The sequence below is a fragment of the Micropterus salmoides genome, unplaced genomic scaffold (genome assembly GCF_014851395.1).
Source record: "Micropterus salmoides isolate LMB-PRFRI ecotype aquatic unplaced genomic scaffold, ASM1485139v1 Ms_hic_scaffold_6, whole genome shotgun sequence".
NCBI lineage: Eukaryota > Metazoa > Chordata > Actinopteri > Centrarchiformes > Centrarchidae > Micropterus > Micropterus salmoides.
This window is the reverse complement of record NW_024044348.1, coordinates 30,214,848-30,237,986: the sequence shown is the minus strand read 5'-3', so window position 1 is coordinate 30,237,986 and position 23,139 is coordinate 30,214,848. Positions and strand designations below refer to the sequence as shown.

Here is a 23,139-nt window from a genome sequence, read left to right as displayed (position 1 = left end):
ACTACGAGGTTGCTGAGCGCAGTTCCTTTGCCCGCTTGCCCGGCTCTGGTGCTCATTCCTGCACCATTCCCAGCCAGCATCCCCCAACCCGGTCCTGAAAAGCTCCTTCTACCTTCGGTCCAATGCTCCGGTGCTTACACTAACACTCCCCCAGTTTACCGAGCTCCCAGTCCAAGCAGAGTCAGCTAATATAACCAAAGCTAACTGAGCTAACGGTAGCAAGTTAGCAGCAGTTAGAGGCAACTCTACCAGTAAAGCTATCTGTTCATCAGGAAACATAGTAAATCATCGAGAGCAGTCAGAGGACATCAAAGGGAAAAAATCATTGTTTTTTAGCTAATGACAAACTCTAAAAAAAACACATTAAGAAAACCGACAAAATTACTTTTTTGTCATTGTTGACGTATAGCACAATACATATATAAAAAACACAAACATTGATGTTGATTTCATGGGGACTTTAAATAGTTTCTTTTAAATTGGCCAGAATGTACCATAATGACAAATGCTGGTTCAGTCGGTTTGCCTAAAATTAAAACCGGTTTAAGCTTGTACACCATACAAGCAACACTGGAGACCAATCCAACCCTAATTTAAAGTATACTGTAACAATAAACAACTGTTGCCCCTATTGCTTGTTGTTACCAATTATTGAAAAGAGAACAACTAGATCTTTCCAAACATTTTCATATCAAGAATGAAGCCAAAGAACCGTCACTCCGCAAACATGCTGTAAAAAGCACCATGTTTTTGCGGGGCTACAATAGAGAGTTTTACCACATGGCTGTGTGTCAGTGCACAAGATTGTGCATGTGTGCAAGCTCCAAATGAGCAGGAGGAGGGAAGAGGGCTCGTCACAAGCCTGGCTATAGGAGATTATAAACAATCCAGCTGAAGTCAGCCATAAGGAGAGTCTGCACGTCAGTCCTCTTACCCTAGAACAGCCTGGGGTTATCATGACGTGCCAGCACATTTGGTGTGAGCGTTTGACTGCTTCACCTCCTAATCGTGCCTCCTCCGGGCAGAACTCTCTTGGGAGACCTCCCATCCTCTCCTCTTCCTGCTGTACCTCATTTAGCAATTGCTGTGTTGTTATACTGAATAGTCACATAACTGTGGATGGAGGAAGCTTGTAAAACGTGAGTTTTGTTTCTACGGTGTCCATACTTACTGTAATGTGTAAAAAATATGTGTTTCCAAGTTTACATACATGCCACGCATCTTACTATGGTTATTTTCAGACTTGGACTTTTCAGTTTTTACCATCATGACAAATCACTGTTGTAGTCTGCTGACAGTTCAGTTCTTCTATAAACACTCTGGGCAAACACCAGCAAATAACCCATAAAGACATGTGTTCAGCTCAGTAACACCCACAATGCACTGTTTTCTGCCTACATGTAAATTTCCAATAACTGATGGCCTAAAACATGCAACAAGTACTGTAAATATGCAGTTTTGACTAGCATAACGTAAGTAGACCAATCAAATCATGTTAATATTGGGAATGGCCTGTTCACATTCAATTCCTAGTGGAAATTACAAGTTTGAAATGTGGAATATTTAGTGAGCTTGACTGTCTCCCACTTGGTATCACGAATTGCAGCAGTGTATCAAAACCTAATTGTAGCTCTGTAACGACCAGTGCTGTGATGCCAGGGTCCTAAAAAACAACATCAGGCCTGGCACCAATTTTGTGGGAGCATTCCCATCTACTACATTTTCTTAAAAAGATGATGGCTCAGATGGCAAAGTAGTGTGATTGTGACAATGATGGTTATAAATTGTTGATGGTATATTGTTACCGGTTGTGGTAGACCTACAGCTCAGCAAGTGAGCATTTGTGCTTAGCAGAAAATGAGTATGTCTAAGAAATGCCAATGCTGTGATTATAATATGTGTATCTGTGCTTTAGGCTTCACATCACATTGGATGTAGCACTATATGCTGCTGTAACTTTTTTTTCACTGAAGCTGTTTTCCCAAATCCACTCAGCTTTCTAGGGTCCAAATGTATTTATAGTAGGGCTGGGCACGAATTAACGCTAACAATTATGGCACGTTAACACAGTTTTTATTATTATTATTATATTGAAAGTCCGATTATTAGAAGGCTGATTTGTGTTGGCCAAGCTGTCAGTCTTAGGAATGTTCTTAAAATCACAATGTAGTCACTTGGCCCCGTGGGGTTGCTCTCCGCTCCTCAGGTGAACTGGAGTAAAAGGAAGGCACTCTGTGGATAGTAACCATGGCAACGGCTTCTGTGCACTACACAGCTGTAGCCTATTTAACCTTAGTTAAAATTATAGGCTACCTACATTTGCCATGCGAATTCCCTCCTGTTGATGTCCTATTTAGTAAACAGTAATAGATTCTGGAAACGCACAAACAACGAGGATCAGTCTCTCTTCCAATGATTTGCGCTGCCGTCGCGTACAAAAAGTTCAACACAATTCAACTTTGGCAGCAGGCGGGCATGTGCGTAAGGCGATTACTTTTCCTCACTCTAACAGGGACACTTGCTACTAAACATAGACTGTTTGTGATGCTCCCTGATAAAAGAAAAATGTTTCTGCTGATAACAGATTTATATATCTTAACCTGTTGCTCAGAAGCTGTCTGTTATGATGTTATGATGGTATGATGTTATGATCTGGACTCTAACTTGTTTTAACGAGCTAGATAAAAGGTAATGCCCTGGCAGTGGCAAATAGCTTTAGTTTTATATTTGATTTGATTACATTAATGTTTAAGTTGATATTTATAAGAAATATTTTGTAAAGGGAATACTGCTGGTAAAAAGCACCTTATTTGTTTGAAATGTTTGCAAACCACATGTTATTGCACTTTTGTGTATATAGCAGTACATTTAAATTAAAAGTGCGCAATACACTACGTTAGAATTCATTATTCAATTTTTCTCATAAATATGCGATTAATCGCAATAAAATATTTTAATCGTTGCTCAGCACTAATTTATAGCAATATAAAAAATTAAATAGATCAAGTGACATTTTAAATAGTTTAAGAAAATACATAGAAACTTTCATTTACAGTCCCCGCCAAAAGTACTGGAACGGTAAGGCAAATTCCTTTGTTTTTGTTGTTCACTGAAGACATTTGGGTTTAGGTTCAAAAAATGAGTATGAGACAAGAGTTCAGAATTTCAGCTTTCTTTCCTGGTATTCACATCTAGATGTGTTAAACAACTCAGGACATATCACCGTTTGTATTAGACCTCATTCTTAGGTGAGCAAAAGTAATGGAACAAATAATCTTAAAGTAATTAACATTTAACATTTGGTGGTATAACCCTTGCTTGCGATAACTGCCTCAAGCCTGCGACCCATCAACATCACCAAACTGTTGCATTCTTCATTTGTGGTGCGATTCCAGGCTTTTACGGCAGCTTCTTTCACTTCTTGCTTGTTTCTCCCTTCAGTCTCCTCTTAAGGAGGTGAAATGTATGCTCTGTTGGGTTAAGCTCAGGTGATTGACTTGGCCAGTCTAAAACCTTCCACTTTTTACCCATGATAAAGTCCTTTGTTTTGTTGCCAGTGTGCTTTGGGTCATTGTCCTGCTGCATGATAAACTTTCTCTCTATTAGTTTCAATGCATTTCTCCATAAACTGGCAGACAAAATGTTTCTGTCCACTTCTGAATTCATTCTGCTGCTACCATCATCAGTTACATCATCAATAAATATTAATGAGCCTGTTTCAGAAGCAGCCATGCACGCCCAAGCCATGACATTACCTCCACCATGCTTCACGGATGAGCTTGTATGCTTCAGATCATAAGCAGTTCCTTTCTTTCTCCACACTTTGGCCTTTCCATCACTTTGCTAGAGATTAATCTTGGTCTCATCAGTCCATAAGATTGTGTTGCAGAACTTTTGTGGCTCATCTCTGTAATTCTTTGCAAATTTCACTCTGGCCTTCTGATTCTTCCTGCTGATGAGTGGTTTGCATCTTGTGGTGTGGCCTCTATATTTCTACTCTCTTCACCCTGCACTGTGGAGGTCGTTGCTGATGTCACTTACTAATGTTTTGGGGTTTTCTTCACAGCTCTCACGATTTTTCTGTCATCAACTACTGTTGTTTCCCTTGGCCGACCTGTTGGACGTCTGTTGCTCAGTACATCAGTAGTTTCTTTCTTTTTCAGGACATTTCAAATTGTTGTGCTTGCTATGCCAAATGTTTGTCCCATGGTGATTTTCCTTCTTTTCTCAGCTTGATAATGGCTTGCTTTTCACCCATAGACAGCTCTCTGGTCTTCATGTTGGTTTATCCTCTTTAACAGAAAATGCAGTCTTTATAGGTTTGAACTAGAGACTGGCGCGGGACTGTTTTCTTGGTCCTGCTCCTGCCCACTCCTGACCCGTGGGATCCCAATCCCAATGCAGCTCTCTAGTTTGAACCTAGGATGAAAACTTGGACTAGTCATGCAGAGCTATTTAATGTTTGGACAATCAACCTAAAAGGCAACACTTGGGCAACAAGAAACATCTGTCAGTCACATGTTTCAATAGTTTTGCTCACTTGAAAAATGGGTGGTTTCACACAAAGGGTGATATGTCCTGAGTCGTATAACACATCTAGATGTGAATACCAGGAATTGAGACTGCAATTCTGAAATCTTGTCTCATACTCATCTTTTGAACTTAAACCCAAATGTCTTCAGTGAACAACAAAAACAAAGGAATTTGCCTTACTGTTCCAATACTTACTTAATACCATCTGTCCAGTCTACCACTGCCACCTACACTTTAAAAGAGAGTAGAACAGCTACGGTGGCTGACACAGTACAAAAGTCTCTTCTGAGACAGCAGAGAGTAGCCAGTCAAGAAATGAGGTTTCTTTAGGTATACTTATTAAGAAATTATTAGGGCTGACCCCGAATAGTCGAAGATTCGATGCTTCGATGGGCGGAGTCTGATTCGACTGTATATATATATTCCAGTATTTTCTTAGATCGCTCAGGTAACCAGCTCCTTCAGATCAGCCCAAAACAAAATGCTTCTTTGATGCTGACAAGAGTGCTTGAGACTCTGTAATGCTTACTTCTCTAATCATATTCGCCAGTTGATATGAGGTGCGATGCAACCTGAAAGACTATAAAATTAAATATAAAAACATTTAGCCTAATATTTACTTTTTTGTTTCACAGGATACACGAACACAAAACTCCCAATAAAAAGGTCCTGGCCCTCCTTTCTCCCCGACCATGTTGTAACTCAGTCTTTTCTGTTAAATATCACATACCTGCCTTTATCGTCACAAACTGATGCTACAGGGCTTTCCCCACTGCGTTGACCTATGACGCTATAGTGATCCCCAGTGCGTTACAAACGCTGACAGGCCTTGACCATGCCATATGTGATGAGTCGGGGAGTGAGAACAGGTTGTAGGGATACAACACCGGTCAGCTCCTTTGTTTTCTGTTATGGGTTTAAAACAGAAAAACAAAACAGATGTCTGGTTTTTTTGTTTACGGTTTTTCCATTTTTCTGTTTTGGTTTTAATACAGAAAAAACAAAAAACGACTTGGTTTTTTGGTTTTTCCCATTTGGTTTTGAAACGAAATAATGAAAGAACGAACCATACACGGAGTCTGTTTCTGCACCACAGTCCATTTTAAAACACATATTAGATAAAGTCTATACAAACATTGACAATAGAAACACGTTAATTCTCTCTGTGCTTATGTATCCTCGCTGCCAGATTATGGTGCATTGGCTATGTTGCTTTGATAGCGGCAAAAAATATACACAGGGCTGGAAACACCCGCCAAGCTCCAAATGCGGGTAGATTTTGCGTTTGGCAACTAAATGTTGCAACATAGTTATGGATCTTATAATGCATTTCTGTCGATAGATCCTCAGAAATGTTACATACTGAACCTGTAATATATTCACTTTTCTAAGGTTATTTTAGTATTGTCTTCATACTTTACAGGCATACAGAAATATCTGCATGGCAGAATGATACTTCCATCCACAGTATTTGACTTGTCAGCATAAGGTTATGTAGCGCAGCACTAAAGCACTTTCAGTAAATTTGTACCCCATGTACCATTGCTAACTATATTTGACTCGTGATCACATAAAGCTATGACCAGTTGATCTATAAAGCTAAATGTCAGAATTCAACTTTTCCACAGTCAAAACTGCAAAGACTGTCCTGGTTAAGACTGCAGGTTTGTATGAGAGAATTCAACCACTCTTAACAACATTTCCAGCTCTAATTATTGTGACAGTGTCACAACTATTTTCTTTCCCCATGTAAGCATCTATTTCCGTGGCAGAAGCAGGCTGTTTGTATGTGGCCTGTGTAGGCCACATCTTCCTCTGTGGCTTGTTGTTCTGTGCATTTCTGAACCCACCCATTTATTTTGGTTTGTCATAAACTATATTTATCTTTTTCTCTCTGACAAGTGGGACTTGAAAAAGAACATAGAGTAAAGAGCAAAGCCCGAACAGCTCTGCCTTTCTGGCCCTCTTTCAGAATCGAAAGAATTACTGTAACCCTGTAGTATATACAGTACCGCCATTCTGTAAGCCAACGTTTTGATTATTCATGCAATGCTTTAACAGGCATGTAATTGTAAATCATAAAAACGCTTGCTGGTCAACTTGTTGACAAAGACATGCACTAAATACAATGTCTAGCGTCTAACAAAGTACGCATACATGAAAAACATATTGGGAAACCAAGAAGATAAAAGGTACTATATAGAGCACCATCTCTCAAAACTCTCTGTGAATAAATTATGTGATGTTAACGCATAACTGAAACCATCATGGCGTTTTGATCTGGACAAAACATGTAACGCTGTAAGCAGACTGGTAAAATAGGCTTCATATCACATAACTACAAACTTTATACTTTGTTCTCATATATAGCGCCACATAATTTCATGACAATAAAAAGTCAATGGCTGAGTGTCAACCATTGTAGAGCTCGGTCAGTATGTGTTTTAAGACTGATACTGATGTCAATGATGTGTGCCAAAATTAATGTCTTATGTCTTATGTGCATGTGTAGGCTTCTTGTGTGTCTGAGTGTGGGTAGAAGAGAATTCCGAGGAAGGTGCGAAGCATATTTAAAATTTATAATAATAATGTTCGTGGTAATCAAAACCTGCTTTCACATAGAGGTATTATGTGAAAAATTAGATGTATTTTGCCGGGGGTCGGGGTTTTACAATCACGATGCCTGCTCAACCATCGACCATCTGTCAGCCATCGCCAATGGACGATGGCATCTTCTCTCGGCCCAACTCAATCAGATTTCAGGAAGGGCATGTGTCACTCTTTTCCATAGTGCCATTCAGAGCTTAAAACTGTTGTAAACTGACCTCAGATTAGGTTTGCTCTGACTATTGTTGCTCTTTAAAGAAGCATGCTGACTAAAAGAAAACTGATAATCCTGTCCACCCACAGAAACTTCCCTCTTACGCAAAAAAATTTGACAGCTTTACTCCAAAGAGCACTGCGCAGACTGAGCGAATAAGCCACAGCTAGAACTTCGAGGCTTAAATGATGCAAGAGGGTGGGCAGCTACTCAGGAGGATGAATCAGAATTTCTCAGTGCATGGGTATACACTCTAAATATGAATTATTAAGTGGCTATCATACCCCCATAGTATGAAAATAAATCCAGGGGTGGATGGAATAAGAAGGGGCTGAGGTAGTGGACCAGAATACTGATGTGGAAAGAGATCCCAGAGGAGGTACAGGTACTAAAAGGCCGCCAGGAAGCTTCTTGGATCTCCCGCTGTAAGTGCCTAATCATGCTTTTTAACCTCTGACATGGCAGATCACAACACAGATGATCAGCGCTCAAACATCTAACTAGATACTGACTTTTCCTGTATGATCTGGTGAAGCAAAGTTATTAGTTAATTAATTAGTTGTTAGAAATGTTGGACTGATGGCGACAGTAAAGGCAAAGCCATCAAAAGATTTCATGGCAATTGAGCCATTAGTTTTTTTTGGATGTCATGAACTTGTCATAAAGTGTTGGTTAACACAGATGTTTTTACGAACAGGACTGGTCAACTGATCATCACCAACGTCCTGCTACTATAGGGACAAAAATGATTGCCTCTTATCTGAAGAACAATGTTGCTTACCATGAACATTTTATTTTTGTTATATTTGTAAGACTATAATGAATAGGGATGGGGATCGTAAATTTTTATTGATATTGATACCCTTATTGAGACTGCTTAATAATCCAATTCTTTATCGATACCACTATCGATACTTTTATTAATACTATTATTTGGTGACGGTTATTTGGTAAAACCAGCCACTACGAGCATGAGGTAGGCTTGCACGGTATGAGGAAAATATTCAATGTGCGATAACATTGTTATATATTGAGAGACTTTTAATAAATAAACATATATTCAAGTGTGCATATTAGCTGCCTGGTTGTTTTTAAATTATTTATATATAAATAATTTAATCCTAATCCTATCTAATCCCAGAGGATTATAATCTAATATTTTAAATACAGCTAAATGTTGTTTCTAGAGCATCAACATTAAAGCAAAGTCACTATCTACAAACTAGTGAGTGACGTTTAGAAAGAATAAAAAACTCAGTCCGTCTCAGACCTTCCTCCTCTTCCTCCTCCTCTCTGCTGTTATTCACTGTCTGCAGGTAACGTTACCTGGTGGAAGGAGGAGCGGCTGGTTTGTCTCAGCCAGCAGCTGAGTTTATAACAATGTGCCAAATTTACAGACTACAGACTAGACTGTGTTCCAGACAGGCGGCTTTCTATTTAGCTTGTTTTGAACATTTCGCTAATGCCAAGCTAACGTTAGCTGTGCTTGTATAAAACATACAGGATGAGAGACTGAGGACAGAGATGATTAAATTAACTCTTTCTACATGTTTACCTTACAGACAGGTGTATTGATAAAGTATTGTCTTATTACTAGCAAAGGTTTTCTTGCACATACTTACAGTAAGGAGAGTAGCTGTTTGCAACTCAAGTAGTTTGGAGCTAACTTACCTTCACAGTCTCCAACGAGACAGCGCGACATCTCGCTCTGCTGGCCGCTGTGTGTGTGTAGGTGCCGACAGAGAGCAGAGGTTGTAGCCTGATGATATAAAGTCCCCTGCCCGTTTAATACTGCATTTCAGTAATATCATTAGAAACATTAGTTTTCCTATCCATCGCATTTAGAAATAAATCCGATTTGACGCTCGAGATACAGCGTTACAAACCCGCTAGTCTTGATAACAGTATCAATAAACTCAGACCTTATTGATTTTCAGATTTTCTAATAATGAATACAGTTAAAATAGAACACACTAATTATTAGCCACAAATCTAGTGAGTGTCTTTACGGGATAGAAGGTATATATTTTGCTGTAAAGCAGAGTCGAACCTTGGAACCAGAACAAGGACACCATTTGGAAGCACTTTAGAGTCAGAGCACAGTGCGGACACACAAGCTTCTTTATTGCCAGTCTACCTGCTGTGCAAAATTATATTTTAGGTGATTCTAAGCTGTTTTTGAATTAAAAGTAATTTTCGAGGATGAATGGAAACTTCATGTGTCCATGTGTTTTCAGTATAAAATTCTGGGTAGCTGATTGTTACCAAACACTGCTGAGTCCTTAACTTGTAAGGTGGATGTACAGTTAAATGTTTGAGAAAGAGGACAAAAGACAGTAGTAACCTCAGTGACATTTATACATTCAAATTTGATGGAATTACAGTGAGCCGACGTTGGCCACGGGTGCAGGCTTGAGAAGGAGGCTTGAGAGTGTTGAGGTAAATGTTATTGAATCTTTCACCACAAGATGGGGTCAGTCTAAGAGGTCTTAATCCTCTGTGCACATGTTCCTGTGGCTTTGGGACATAGTTCTCTGGGACTATCACAAACCAGAATTGCATAGCAACACAATTTGTGCCTCTGATGTTCACCTCATACTACTTAAATAAACCAACCCCTACATAGAGCTAAATTGGTCTAGTTACACATCGACCACATTTTTGGATGATGGTTGTCAACTTTAGAGGCTTGCAATTGTTATAAATAGATTAGTCCACGTAACCTGCCCTCCAATTCAGCAGATGTGCATTCAGCATGATGAGCAAGCACGCATTGAGGAACTACTGTATCTAACCGTTACTTTCCTAGTTAGTAGATCAGTAAATTTCATTTGATTGATTAATTACAAGAGGAAGCTTCGAGAGTATAACAAAAACTTGATTTCATAAGAAAAAAAAAAATTTTAAAAGCATGTGCACGTAATAATTAATTAGTAACTGATATTTTCTTTGTAGATATTTTCTTTTAAAAACACTGGATTCTGACCTTTTATAGGAAGGACATGGTGATCATGTCTGGCCTAGTAATGCTTCAAAGGCCAGTTGCAATGGGAAAACATCTGGAAAACTGTTGCCCAACAAAGGACTGTTCAAATGAACTGAAGTCGCAGTAAATTTCATATACATCAAACTCTGTTTGTTATAGTAAAGAGATGAAAAGCTCACAGCAGAAAATATATTTCATGGTCCTAGGTCACACCAGATCTAAGCTGTAACATCTTAACAGATCACACCTGATCAGATGGCTTTAAAGCCCTAACCTCTGTATGGTTCCCCCATAGAAAGATATACCAGACTCTACCTTTGGGAGTGAAGCCAACTAAATCTCAGCCATGTGTGTAGCAGCATCGACGCAAGCAGTGTTGAGCTCAGTCCAGCGTATGATATAAGCTGATGCAGAAGTATGTGAAACACTGAGACTAACCAACTGTAAGTACTGAAAGAGTTAAACCTACAGCATCCAACAATAATATCTGCAAAACCACACAAAAAGTTGATCATAGATAAGTTCTAAAAAATTAATAAAATAAACCTACTAGGGATTTTTTTAAGGAACATGTTTTGACTTCACACATTGTTTCAGGTGAAACGGCATGGGTACTACTCACGGATGTTTAATAAGCAGTACATAAGGCAAGGCCTAGTGATGACACTGATATGTTGTTATGTCACAGAATCGAAGAATCACTTTTCTCTATATATTTGCGCTGTTACATATTAGGTCTTGTTAGTTAAATTAAGGGAAACAACAATGCCCGGTAAGCTGACAATATATATAATAGATATTGTGGATAGGCTAGTGGGAAAAAAGAGACAAGGAGAGAGCAGTTGTTCTTTGCTTGACCGTTCATCGGCCCTATAATTCACTCTTTATGTTGTGATGTCTTAAAATGGGATTTTACAGTCACTGCTTTTATTTCCACATAAAACAGAGTATTGTATAAGCCTGTTAAGAGAGTATCCAACAGTGTCTTGCATGCTTGGTCCCTAAGCGCCCAAACTACACAACAAAGCATAAATCCTGTACTGGTGCCAGAGTCTGACCGTCTGCTTTCACTGTCACAGTCGGCTGTTTGTTCTTCTCTTCACTCTCTCTCTTCTACCCCACCTTGTCCACACTCCAAACACCGAGAGGAGTATAAAGACGGGAGCAATCCGAGTCAGAAAGAGGGTTTTCTAGAATTCACCTTTTATCTCACATATAGTATGTGGCAAGTGGAGTGTAGGAGGGGAAAGAAGCAATAAAGTGGTAGGGGAAATTCGAGATGAGAACTGAGGGAGACATACAGAGAAAGAAAGGAAGCAACTGAGGAGAAGAAAAAGAGTGGGGTCGTATTTCTTTTCTTCAGCATATATTTCATGTTCTCTGATCTGAGGAGGAAATGTTAAAAAGTTATTTCACAGAGATACAGCTTTCAATTTCTACTTTTCTGACTTCACGCTTCAAAAGTACTGCCAACTGTCTGAACTACCCACTAAAACAACCTATTTTTGATTTTGTTAATAAGTTAGTATTTGTAAGAATATCATTCCACTATATGCCTAAAACATGTCAACCCATTTTGCAGAGCAGCCTAATATCAGTTTACTCTTTCCTCATAAATTAAGCTCTCACCAGAAAACCCAAATTAAGCTGTAGCCTCCAGATGTCAGTCCTCCTTGTCCTTGCACTACAGTAGCCCTTAGGTTAATTCAAGAGAATGTATGCGTGTAAGGGTGAAATGAAATTTGGTTTATTTGCTGTGAAATCTCTTCAGATGTCAGTCGCAAGCTACCTTAGTCCTACTAGCAACTCACAGCTGCGGGACTGTAAGAGAATCTGGTGTAGCCGCTATCTGGCAGAGACACCACAACAAACCGCTCAGGAGAGGCCCACAATCACATCACAGTGAGTGATAATACACTTTAGCGGAAGAGTTTTGAAGGCTGTCGATGCGAGTGCTGCTGGCTGGGCTGTTGAGTGCTATAAGGAGATGCTGATTCCCAGCTGCCTATATTTCACTTGACAGGTGACGACAAGGGGGGAGGGGGGATGTGGTGTGGGTCTCTCCAATGGCGCATCACTCTGGGCAACCAATAAGAGGTGATGGGGGCTTATTGACTTGTCTGGCTTGATGGGCACTCAGCGACTGACAGAGCTGCAAGCAGCATCCTTCAACGCAAAACCAAATGGCCAAGCATGATCAAATCCTTTGCCCGTTAACCGCTTTACACAGAGATCCTCTAGAGATTACCCTCCAACCTGACATCCCCCCCCACTCCCTCTGGAAACAGGGAGCAATACATTATGGTGATCGATGCCATATACGCCATTTTCATCTCTCCTTAAAAGTGTGTCACAGAAGGCCTTCCTTCATTCAAAGCCTGACTACCTGTCCTGGCACAACCTTGACAAGCATCTCACTTTGTGAGTGTGTCTCTGTGAGCAGAAATGTACTGTTCATTGTTGACTTAAGTAGAGGAAGACAATGTAAGCAGGTTTGTTCTTCACAGTGTCACTTCACAGTGATATAGTGTGTGGTTTGAATTAAAAATAATAAACAGGAGTGTTCTATTACAGTGTCCATATCCCCCAAATTAATCTTGACAAGACAACAATGTTGTCCAAAGAACCCAACATCTTCAGAGGTCTACTTATGTCAGGACATTCACATGATCGCTTTGATATATTTCTATAAATAATGCTTTCTTTATGAACACTCTTGAAGAAATCTATAAAGAAAGGGGCAGTTTAAAAGTTGGTAAGCCATGCTATTATCTCATTACAGGTGTCTCTGTTCCAAGGTAAAGTAATCATGTTGAGGAGAGAGCTATAGAATAACAAGCTCCTGTCTTCAGAAGGACTGTAAATTGAGATGAACCTACTTGAGATGAACTCCTAATCAGCCGCCAGACACAGACAATCTCTGTGATGACTGGTGAAGGGTATTCATTGGAGAGGAGTTTAACATCATTGCGTCTGATTGACTGGGCTCTCAACCACCGTGGGTTAAGGGGGCTCCTGGGGTTAGCCTGGTCAGACAGAACAAGAGAGAGAGACAGAAAGAGAGGAAGAGGAAGAAAGAGAGAGAGGGCCCTTCAGTAAATGGCCAGTCCACAGAGAGTTGTGCAGCAGTCTAATGGAGTCTCATCACGGCCAGTCTGTCAGTCAGTCAGGTGAAACAAGGTCTAACAGGGTCCTAATGAAGACAGCTTCACACAGAGTTGTCTTGAAACTGCTCAGCTAAAAAGCAGATAAACTTATTATCCATCCTCCACACTTTGGATTATTGCCCACTCAAAGTCGCTAACAAGAGCAAAGGAAGATCCAACTTTAAGATCAAGGCAGCCAACAACAAATTTTGTTCATTCTCTTTGGAATGAATATCGCTGAGAAATAGCACTAGAGGGAACACTGTTGCACAGCTGTAACTCAGTTGTAGACACAAGTCTGAAGGATAAATGCTGAAGGTAGTTACAGCTGTGCTGATACATACAGTGCATAGAGTAATACGTAATATACAACGATCCAGTCTTGTTATACTGTACCTCAGCACCCATGGAATGCTTATTTCGCTTCTGTTATATAGACTCCTACATGACATTAATACAAGTCACATATTGTATCATAATATAAGGGCTTTTCTATATTGCTTTTATTTTGTATGGTGGGTTGCATGAAGCTATAAGAAGGCATTCAAGATAAATATTACTGCAGTTTGCAAATGTTTCCCAAATCTTATTAATAATACAAAACCATGACATTGCTTAACTGAGCCATTAAATATGCATTTGCACATTGGGATACAGAGCAAATTTATAAAACATTCCCCACTAAATGTTTCTAGAAAACAACACTGCAGTGGGAATTTGGAAGTTAACTGAGAGACAAAACTGGAGGTATATAACACAGAATGATACTACTGTTCGTAAAAGCTATATATCATCTACTACTCACGCCAGTTACCAGGGTTGGAAATCAACATATTTGTCTACCTGCCACTGTGGCTGGTGGATTCCAATATCTACCAGCCACTCAATTTTTTAGCCAGCCACTTTCTTGTTTTAACCAGCGGTGTGTAACTGCCTGTAAAAATAATAAAACCAGACCTTCAATATTCAAGCAATAGGCTATTGTTTTTCATAAGGTACATTTTCTCTCAAGGAAAATGCTGCCATTCTCTCTCTTACACACACATTGTACAAGGGGTGTAGCGCCATTTGTGTAAGTACCTGACTGCACCTATGACGCACGTGCATGAGCGCACAGGTAAGTTCCGGCTTGTGGTTATATAACCACTGTTCCTATGGTGGCAATTTTACATACATTGGTCAACTATAACTGATCACACAATGAAATGTTAAGTCTGACTTTATTAATATTTTTTTCATGTTGAGAATATTACACGGAAGTCAGCCAAACATCTAGCTCCAGCAACACTGTTCATGCCACATTGTTTTTCTGTGTCCGAGTGAAACAAGCAGACTTGTAAATGTCCAACCACTCACTCTGTTACGCTACTTTTACTTAACCACCACAGTGGCTAGTAGGTTGTGCTAATTTCTAATTCTGCAAACTACCATAAAAGCTCTTTTCAGACAACATTTAATACCTACCTGGGAAATTTTAGACAAGTATATGAATGGAACTACTATTGCACTATTATCAAGTTTCCTGAAGACAGCACACAGAAACTACCAACAGGTCACAGTTTTGTGGTCTGGAGATAGAAGCCCCTGATGCAGTTTGATGCCCATTCAACAGGCATCACAAAAAAATTAGAAATGCTTTTAGGTTAGTATAGGGACAGTAGATAAACTAGAGAGCCAATCATCCCCACAATACATTCCAGCCCAGTAGCGGCGCCTCAGGACACAGCCTCTGGGTGGCCCCTAACCAGGCCTTGGCCTGCCGTCTCTACGGTAAGTGCTCTGTCAAGAGGCTGCCAGGGGCTACAGCATATGCCACCAAATCCCTGGCGTCTTCCCCATGGTAAACAGAGGCCCTGCTAATGGAGGCATGACTCTCTGTATGTACATATGTCTGTCTGTCTGTGCCTCAGACTGACCTTCAGCTGGCCCACTCCTTCTCCTCGCCGCCAAATGGCTTCACGGCTGGATGACACTGCACTGCCTGACTAGCTACATGTGGGAAATAGAGAGAGACAGAGAAAAAGAGAAATGGGTGAGAGTGAGAGAGACCGAGAGAGACTTCCTTATCTCTCCTTGAACTCAAGATTCAAAGAAAAAGCAATGTTGTCCAACAACTCAAGCCTCAACTGTTCATCAGATGTGCAGTCAAACAGTATCTTTGTACATGCAAACAGGTGTGCATACATTTATTAATACAATTAAACACTGGAAAGACATGCCCACAAACAATTGCACAAAACAATTGCACAAAACATGCACTCAAAACATCCACACAAACATGATACTATGTCTAGTATTCTATTTGCGTGCTGAAAAGTAAATGACAAAAGATGCTATTGACACTATTATAAAATTGTTAACATTTAAGTGATAATGCTGGGGTTAGCAAACTTCTGTAGAAGGAGCTGTAGAATGAGAATATTTACCTTGTTGAGGGTGTAAGGTTTGACAGATTGTAAGGGCGCTGCATGGACTGAACTGTACTGTGTAAAAACAAAATGTTAAAAAAATATGAGAAACTTTGCCCCTCACTTGCCATAAACATTGTTGGTGTTTTTTCATTGTTCAACATATAAACTCAATCTTTACACATAATGACAGGCTTCTAAGCCATCCACCTATGTGTAAACAGTCTGCAAAGTGTGCTGGGTGGAAAATGCCGCACTGAGGAACTGACCTACGAGCCTTGACAAACAAATCTTTCCATGTATTTATTTGTGTTGACTTTGTTTGTACTGCATGCACGCCTGCTGCCAGTCAAGCATGCCATTGCCCACGCAGTAACTTACGTACTGAAACACAACCATAGAGCGAAATAGTTTTAATAGACGCTTGCTACATCTTTCCCTTACAATGGCCAGTGCCCTAGTGTGTGTCATTCTGTGGGCATCTAACATAATTACAGGGCTTTGTAGGTTTGTATAGGAGTATTGGAGCTAGATAAAGCCTTCATTACTGTACACATACACTGTCGACACACAACCCCAGCACTGGGTACAAAGCAATCACTACAAGTGTATTATCTTTCCTGTACAAGTCTATAATTAGTTTTCCCCTTGTTACAAAGCAGGCATATGTTTCATGGAAGAATGAAAAGAAACAGATTGCTTCAAACCTCAACTCTGTCCTATTTCTCGGAGATAGTTTTATAGCAGGCAAAGATAAGAGGAGAGCTACAGGGAGGGACTTTATAAAGTCTCGGTATCAGGGAGTATAAGGGGAGTTCAGAAGCAGAGTGGAATGAGGAGCCCGAGGCTTATGTCTTCAAATCACAGCTTTCCCAGGCACTGTCTCTGCTTTATAACAGTGAAGATGTTAGAGGGACGGGAATTCGTTTTGACAGTGTACATTCATGGATGCTCTTACAGTATCTGTTCATTTCACACACCCCATAATAATATCAATATTACCAACTTACAATATCATCTCTTGTGGCTTCTGTCCAATATGGAGCAATTAGTTTACAATACACTTCCCCTCTCATATCTATAAGGTGTTTTAGGAGTGATGGAGTTTATGCATCCATAAAACATAAAGGGGTCACATTTAATTGCAAGGGAGAGAGAAGATGAGACTAGACTAATTATCTTTACAGCCTGACGGGAATATTTTATTTAGCGTCAGCATTGGGTACTCTGCTATATTGGCCAGTGGGCAGTGGACATTAGAAGATTTACTTCTTGGGGTGAAGCTGAGCAGGTTTTTGTGGCAGCTATTATTCCCAATCAACTGCCAAATGATTCATGGGCCACTATTTCAAAACAACTGTACCATTTTAATTTCACATGCACATATTTGTCATCTCTCTCATTTTCTCTCCTATATGCAGGCTACAAAACAGGTGGCCTGGTTTATGGTTAATGCAGCTCTAACACTAAGAAAATGCCAAGAGCCTGGGACAAGAAGGCAGTCAAGGGGAAGATAAGGCTGTAAGAGAGAGAAAATGCAGTGAGAGAGAAGGGAAAAACTGAAAAATAAATTGAGTGAAACACCCAAGAACAGAGAAGAGGGCGGGAGAGTGGTGTCCTGGGAGCTGAGAGAGGCTAGTGCCATGCTATTGAGCGCCTGGAAGAGCACCGTCTCTGATTTCTTCCCTTTCTGCTTTTTTCCCCTTTCAAAGAGCACTTGAAAGCTCTTCTGAGGTATTGAGCAGGTGGGAGTGTATGGTGAGGCGGACTGGGGCCAAGAATGGGCAGGGCTGGGTAAAGCAGCTCCCTGTTTTTCTATCCAATGCACTCAAGTGAAGGACTCTGAGGTCCAAAGGCCCAGTGGCCCAGAGCTCCAGCCAAGCGTCTCTGAGGAGCCTTCAGCCGGGCAGAGGTGGAAATTGGAGGCGTGAGGCTCGGCACCCAGGATGAAGGCTAAGCGCAGGAGCTGCCTAAAAAGTATCCATGCTTGGAAAAAGGAGAGAAACATGGATAATTTTCTCAGAGATAGTACATTAACATGCAGACTTAACCAAAACAGCAAAACATGTGACGCCATCATTCCCCGTAGTTTTACACAGCTGACAACAACCTGTATTCATTCCCATTGTTGAATATGTTAAGTCTCAAATACTTCTAATTATACAGTAAGGATCCTTTTCTTATACTCAAGTGTGAAGCACCTAAAACTTAACAGTCACACAATAGTATATTTTATTTGAAGAATATCAGTACCAAGATCTATTGATAGCAATACTGGCAGTATTTGCGTATGTAAAAATCTACACTTACAATAGTACTACAGAACATTAACCCATGTTACGTTCATGGTAAGTTGAGTCATTGTGACACTTGTCTTATTGAGATCTGGATAAGCGCTGCTGAATTAAAGTAGGCTAGAAGGCAGTATTGATTCAATCTAGATTTTTTAAAGTTTGCACTTTAATATAATTGATCAAAACAGTAGCCAGCCTTTGAGCGCTTCGTCCTCTGGGAGTAACTTCAAACAGTATCAATTATAGAAATCGGCTAGGAGGAATGGAGTCAATTCCCTATCAATAAAGTATTCAGTGGCAATCGCCAGGAGATTAGGAGAGAGATGAGCCAAGTGAAAACCCACAGGACTGCCTAAATCTACTGCATGGTGGATGCTCCAGTAAACTAAGTAGCTTCAGATGATCAAACAGGAGGTATTCCAATCAAACAGTGCATAGAGCTACGGTAGCAGAAGCTGCTAATACAGTGTTAACCTCTGGAGAACTGCTTTCAAGCCTTCTATGAAATGTAAACTGAGATGTGGCACTATAGTTTCACAATGAGTCTGCTCACACTCTACACCTTGTTATGCTACAACTAATGCTATAATCGATTGATCGATCAATCTACACAACCTAATTAGGATAATCTGATTGAGACGTACAACAAATTACCAAGAAAATTATCTTGGACATGCAATAGTTAGAACTATCAATTTATCAATATTAGAAATCACCCTCTATATGTCAAGCTACCCACCGTACAGTATGTGGGTGTTAATTATCTTTTTCCACTTCACGGAACATATTTTACTCTATTGGAACTTCAGTGCCAATAACAATTAATACAATTAATAATTGTGTGTTGTAACCAATACCAATATGATAACTGATACTATTAATATTACAAATCCAAAAATGTAAGACCATTAGGAAAATAGATAGCATATATATTTTTGACAGGTTTCCTTTTTTTTATAAAACACTGTTGTAATGTTTACCATCCTAGAATAAAGAATACATTAATTTGTTGTAAACTTGTCTGTAATGATCTTTGGTTATTTTTTAATATGTAAACTAATTAATGCCAATGCCATATCCTTACTGACAAGCATGTATAGGCCACAAACATTAGAATAACTTTACATAATCCTGGACTAATTAATGGTTACCTAAAACTACTCCGGTTTATAAAAGCTGCAAGCCGTTTACAATAAACAGTGTGCATCATTCATCCTCTCTCTGCTGCTGATGTACTGCTTGTAGAGAGGAGGAGCTGGTTAGTCTCAGCCTCAAAGTATACGCAAATTCAACTCATTCTCATTGATTTCATATTGGCATAAAAAATGTCAGCTGTGGGTTAGGTACGAGTAATTACTGCATTTTGCTACTTTATGTCATGCTTGTTCAACAGGTGTTTCATAAATTGCATGTACAGCCTTGGTCTCACTTACTAGCGGTAATTTTTTACACATTTTGTCTGTCACTTCTTATACAAAATTCGAACATTCATTCGGACGTGGAAAAAGTTAATATTCCAACAGTAAAGACCTTTCAATTCAGCTCCGTAATGTTATAATTAGGGCTGGACGATATGGCCAAATAATGTTATCACGATAAGTTTCATATCTTTCGATATCGATAATTGTCACGATAAGTATCAAATCAAGTTTTGTTGGTTTTTTTGAGTTTATAGGCTGATTTTTGAGTGAAAGTTGAAGAAACGTGATGGTTAACCTCTTGGTACCGGACTTTGCTGTTCTAGCTGTTTTCTGTCCAAAAACAGCTGTCATTTGTGTCAATGGCGGGCCGCCATCTTGGTGAGATCGACTGAGCTGATAAATTTCCTTTCTGTCGTCAGACTGAAGTAGAGAAGAAGAGTTTGCTTTGGCGGAGGCGGTCTTTATTGGCCTCTGCTGGCGACCTGCAGGAGCTACACAGACATGCAGGATAGCGATCGATTCATCTCAATACGAAGAGAAAGAGCCCACTTAAAGGGGAAATGAAGCATTCAGTCAAGTTTACATGATTTACAAGATGGATTTCCACTATAATCAACAATCATATAAGAAACATGACAAATGTAAATATATAAAAGAATAAAGAAACACCGTTATATTTTTCGCAGCAAGGGCGCCACCATTGTGCAGTACTATAACCTGTGACGTCACGGGGTTGGTTGACTTTAAAGGCTCTGGGCTGAGTTCAGTAAAAGCGCAGTGAAAGACAGAGATAGAGAAAGATAGAGATAGTGAACGACAGAGATAGCAAAAGACAAAGATAGTGAAAGAGACAGTGAAAGACAAAGATAGTGACCGACAGAGATAGTGAAAGATAGAGATAGCGATAGAAAGAGGTTAAGTTAGTGGAAGAGACAGTGAAAGACAGGCAGCTTAGTGGAAGATGGAGATTGAGGAGCCACAGGAAGGAAGAAGACAAAAGGTAGGCCACTAGTGTATTGCTCCTGGATGTAAAAACGAGTTTTACAGGGTCAAAGCCAAGAACAAAACACTCCATTTCCATAAACTGCCGCTGAAACAGAAAACTGTACTGCTGCGCTGGCTAACAGCTCTGAAGAGAGAGAGCCCTCCGATGGGTGCTGACTCCAGGGTTTGCAGTGAACATTTTCTGGAGGAGGATTACATTGAGAAGAAGACCTTTGAGTTTGGTAAACTAGTTGTTTGCCGGACCAACAGACTAAAGCCTGAAGTTGCTCTGTCTGTTTTCAATTTCACTGCCTATAATGTGTGCTCTACTGACCGGCCAACATACTCTGACAACAGCGGGACAGAGGCATCAGTCCGCCGTGGGGAAAGGGCGCTAAAACGCGCCAGCCAGGCAGGGAAGAGACAGGTAGGGCATTCAGCGACCCACAGAAGTCAGCATCAAAGATGCCCACACCAAAATAAAAAAAAAAAACAATATTCACCAACATCTATTATAGAAACGTAGCTGATCATCATGAGCGTCTCTCTCGGTCCAAACACTATGTAGTAGAGTGATTACTCTATTAGTGATTGTTGAAACATACAAGGCTTTCCATCCATGGTCACAGTATACTGAACACTGACCACTTGATGAAATATTACAATAAATTATATTTAATGGCAAACATTGAACGCAACTTAAAATTCATCATATGCATATTCAAAACCATGATATTCCAGGGATGGAAAAACAGCCCTGATGGAGCCGACAACACAGGCAGGAATTGGGATCAGGTTCTTCTTCCCCAAATGCCCCCTGGCCCAAAGGGTAAACTGCCGGTATGCAGTCAACCTAAAGAGACTGATGAAAGAAAGAAATGTATTGGTTAGGTTTAATATGACATGCATTCATACATTTACTCTCCAGAACTGTTATTCATGCAGTTCCACATGATTTAGTTAAGAAAATAGTTGTTTACATCTGGTTGTGTAACAAGCTTCCAGAATAGGGTGACAGTTACCAGGGAAGGTCTGCTGATTGTTGTTTTCACCACAGGGCCCCAGAATTCTGTTCAATACAGTTTGCCTGTGTGGGTTTAGCACTGCAGAATGACGTTGGTAATGTAATCTAGCACATTAAATTATGTATTATTTGTATCTGCTATCAATTACTTGTTAATAAGAGTGTGCATAATTTCTGTCAGATTATAGAATATGGCTGCTGTGTAGTGATGATCTCAATCAACAATAAACCTGGCTGAATGTAGGAATATTCTGACATCAAACTGTCAACAACACCACGGTGTTCTGACCGCGGTATCCCAAACGTTGTTTTCATAACATGCTGCACAACGTGATGAAAACAAACTATGTATAAAAAAGCATTCATCTGCCATCATATAATCATGTCAAACCTCTCATATATGTTTGCATCACACTGGCTCGTTAACAAGATGCATGTAAGCTGATCAAACCAGCGAACAACTAACGTTAGGTACAGTCATTGTTAGCTAACATCTGTAAGCATGAACTAGCTAACGCTAACTTAGTGTTTAGTGTTTATTAGTAACGTTACCAGACAAAAAGACGACGTCTAAGGTTATATGTTAACAAACTACACATGGAAACATTGTTCGCGATGTCTGCCATCATATTGCTGTCTCTTGTCAACACCGTGTAACATGTATTTGTTGTACTGCATACAGTTAACCTTATCGGTCCACTCGGCGGCAGTTAAAGCTAGCTTGACTTACCAGCTGTTGATGGGACGCTGCAGTGTCTCTGCTCTGACATCCTTCAGGGAAAGCATCACCACCTCCAACACATCTACCTCCCGGCACAGCATGGTAAATGAGCGCGCCATGGTGATGCAGGATTGACCACGCAATACATGGTCAAGATCAGCCTCTTGACAGCAGATGGACTCAGACACGGTGGGCTTCGCAGTACAACAGCCACACTGACACCAGGTAGCGTTGCCAACCCGCTCTTCGCCCCAAACCACCACCGGCTGTTCGACATAGCGACGTACCACTGCTCTGTTTCCACGCCGTATCGGCTCAAATGCATATGCAATGGGACACACGGGCTCAACAGGTCTTTCAAGTTCGTCTTCCTCCATTTTAAATCAAGTGCGTATTCAGTCCGGTCCAGGAACGCTTCACTCTCTTCACTCACCAACGGAACCAACCAACCCCGTTACGTAGGCTGTGACGTCACTCCAAAATGGCAACTCGCTTGCTAGATGGCTAGCTATAAATTACGAAAATAATTGTGTCATATCTGTGGTTTTAACAACTTTATTAAATAGATTTTAATGCAAGGTGATTTTTCTAATATATGTAGCTACTACCAGTGCCAAAACATGGACGTTTCATTTCCCCTTTAAAGACCTGTAGGATAATCTGTTCTCAAGCTGTGGCCTGTAAAGCATGGTCATATATATAGACTGTTTTTAAATTTCAATGTTTTGGAAGCTTTATGTTATTTGGAACATGGTTGTATGGAGAGAAATAATGTTTTGAAGATAACTCCCGATAAAAGTG

The 23,139-nt window shown here is 40.1% G+C and overlaps 1 protein-coding gene and 1 long non-coding RNA gene across 2 annotated transcripts; both read right to left on the bottom strand.

Moving 5' to 3' along the window:
* Positions 1-11,189: 11,189 nt before the first annotated feature.
* LOC119890666 lies at positions 11,190-15,968 on the bottom strand. Its single transcript, XR_005442271.1, has 4 exons — positions 15,913-15,968; positions 15,403-15,475; positions 13,220-13,366; positions 11,190-11,725 (listed from the first exon to the last, which is right to left on the bottom strand). It is a non-coding gene; the product is annotated as an uncharacterized LOC119890666 (long non-coding RNA).
* A 5,277-nt stretch (positions 15,969-21,245) lies between these two features.
* On the bottom strand, positions 21,246-22,797 carry zgc:195170 (uncharacterized protein LOC100170800 homolog). The gene is made up of 2 exons (XM_038702262.1): positions 22,348-22,797; positions 21,246-21,455 (listed from the first exon to the last, which is right to left on the bottom strand). The coding sequence occupies exons 1-2, from the start codon at positions 22,713-22,715 to the stop codon at positions 21,293-21,295; spliced, it is 531 nt and encodes a 176-aa protein (XP_038558190.1). The 5' UTR covers positions 22,716-22,797; the 3' UTR covers positions 21,246-21,292.
* Positions 22,798-23,139: the final 342 nt, after the last annotated feature.

Excerpts from the sequence above, each read along its gene's own strand:
- zgc:195170 (XM_038702262.1), bottom strand. The coding sequence starts at position 22,715 with ATGGAGGAAGACGAACTTGAAAGACCTGTTGAGCCCGTGTGTCCCATT. Across the intron at positions 21,456-22,347 it reads CAGCGTCCCATCAACAGCTG|TCTCTTTAGGTTGACTGCAT; the intron begins GTAAGTCAAGCT and ends TTCTTTCATCAG.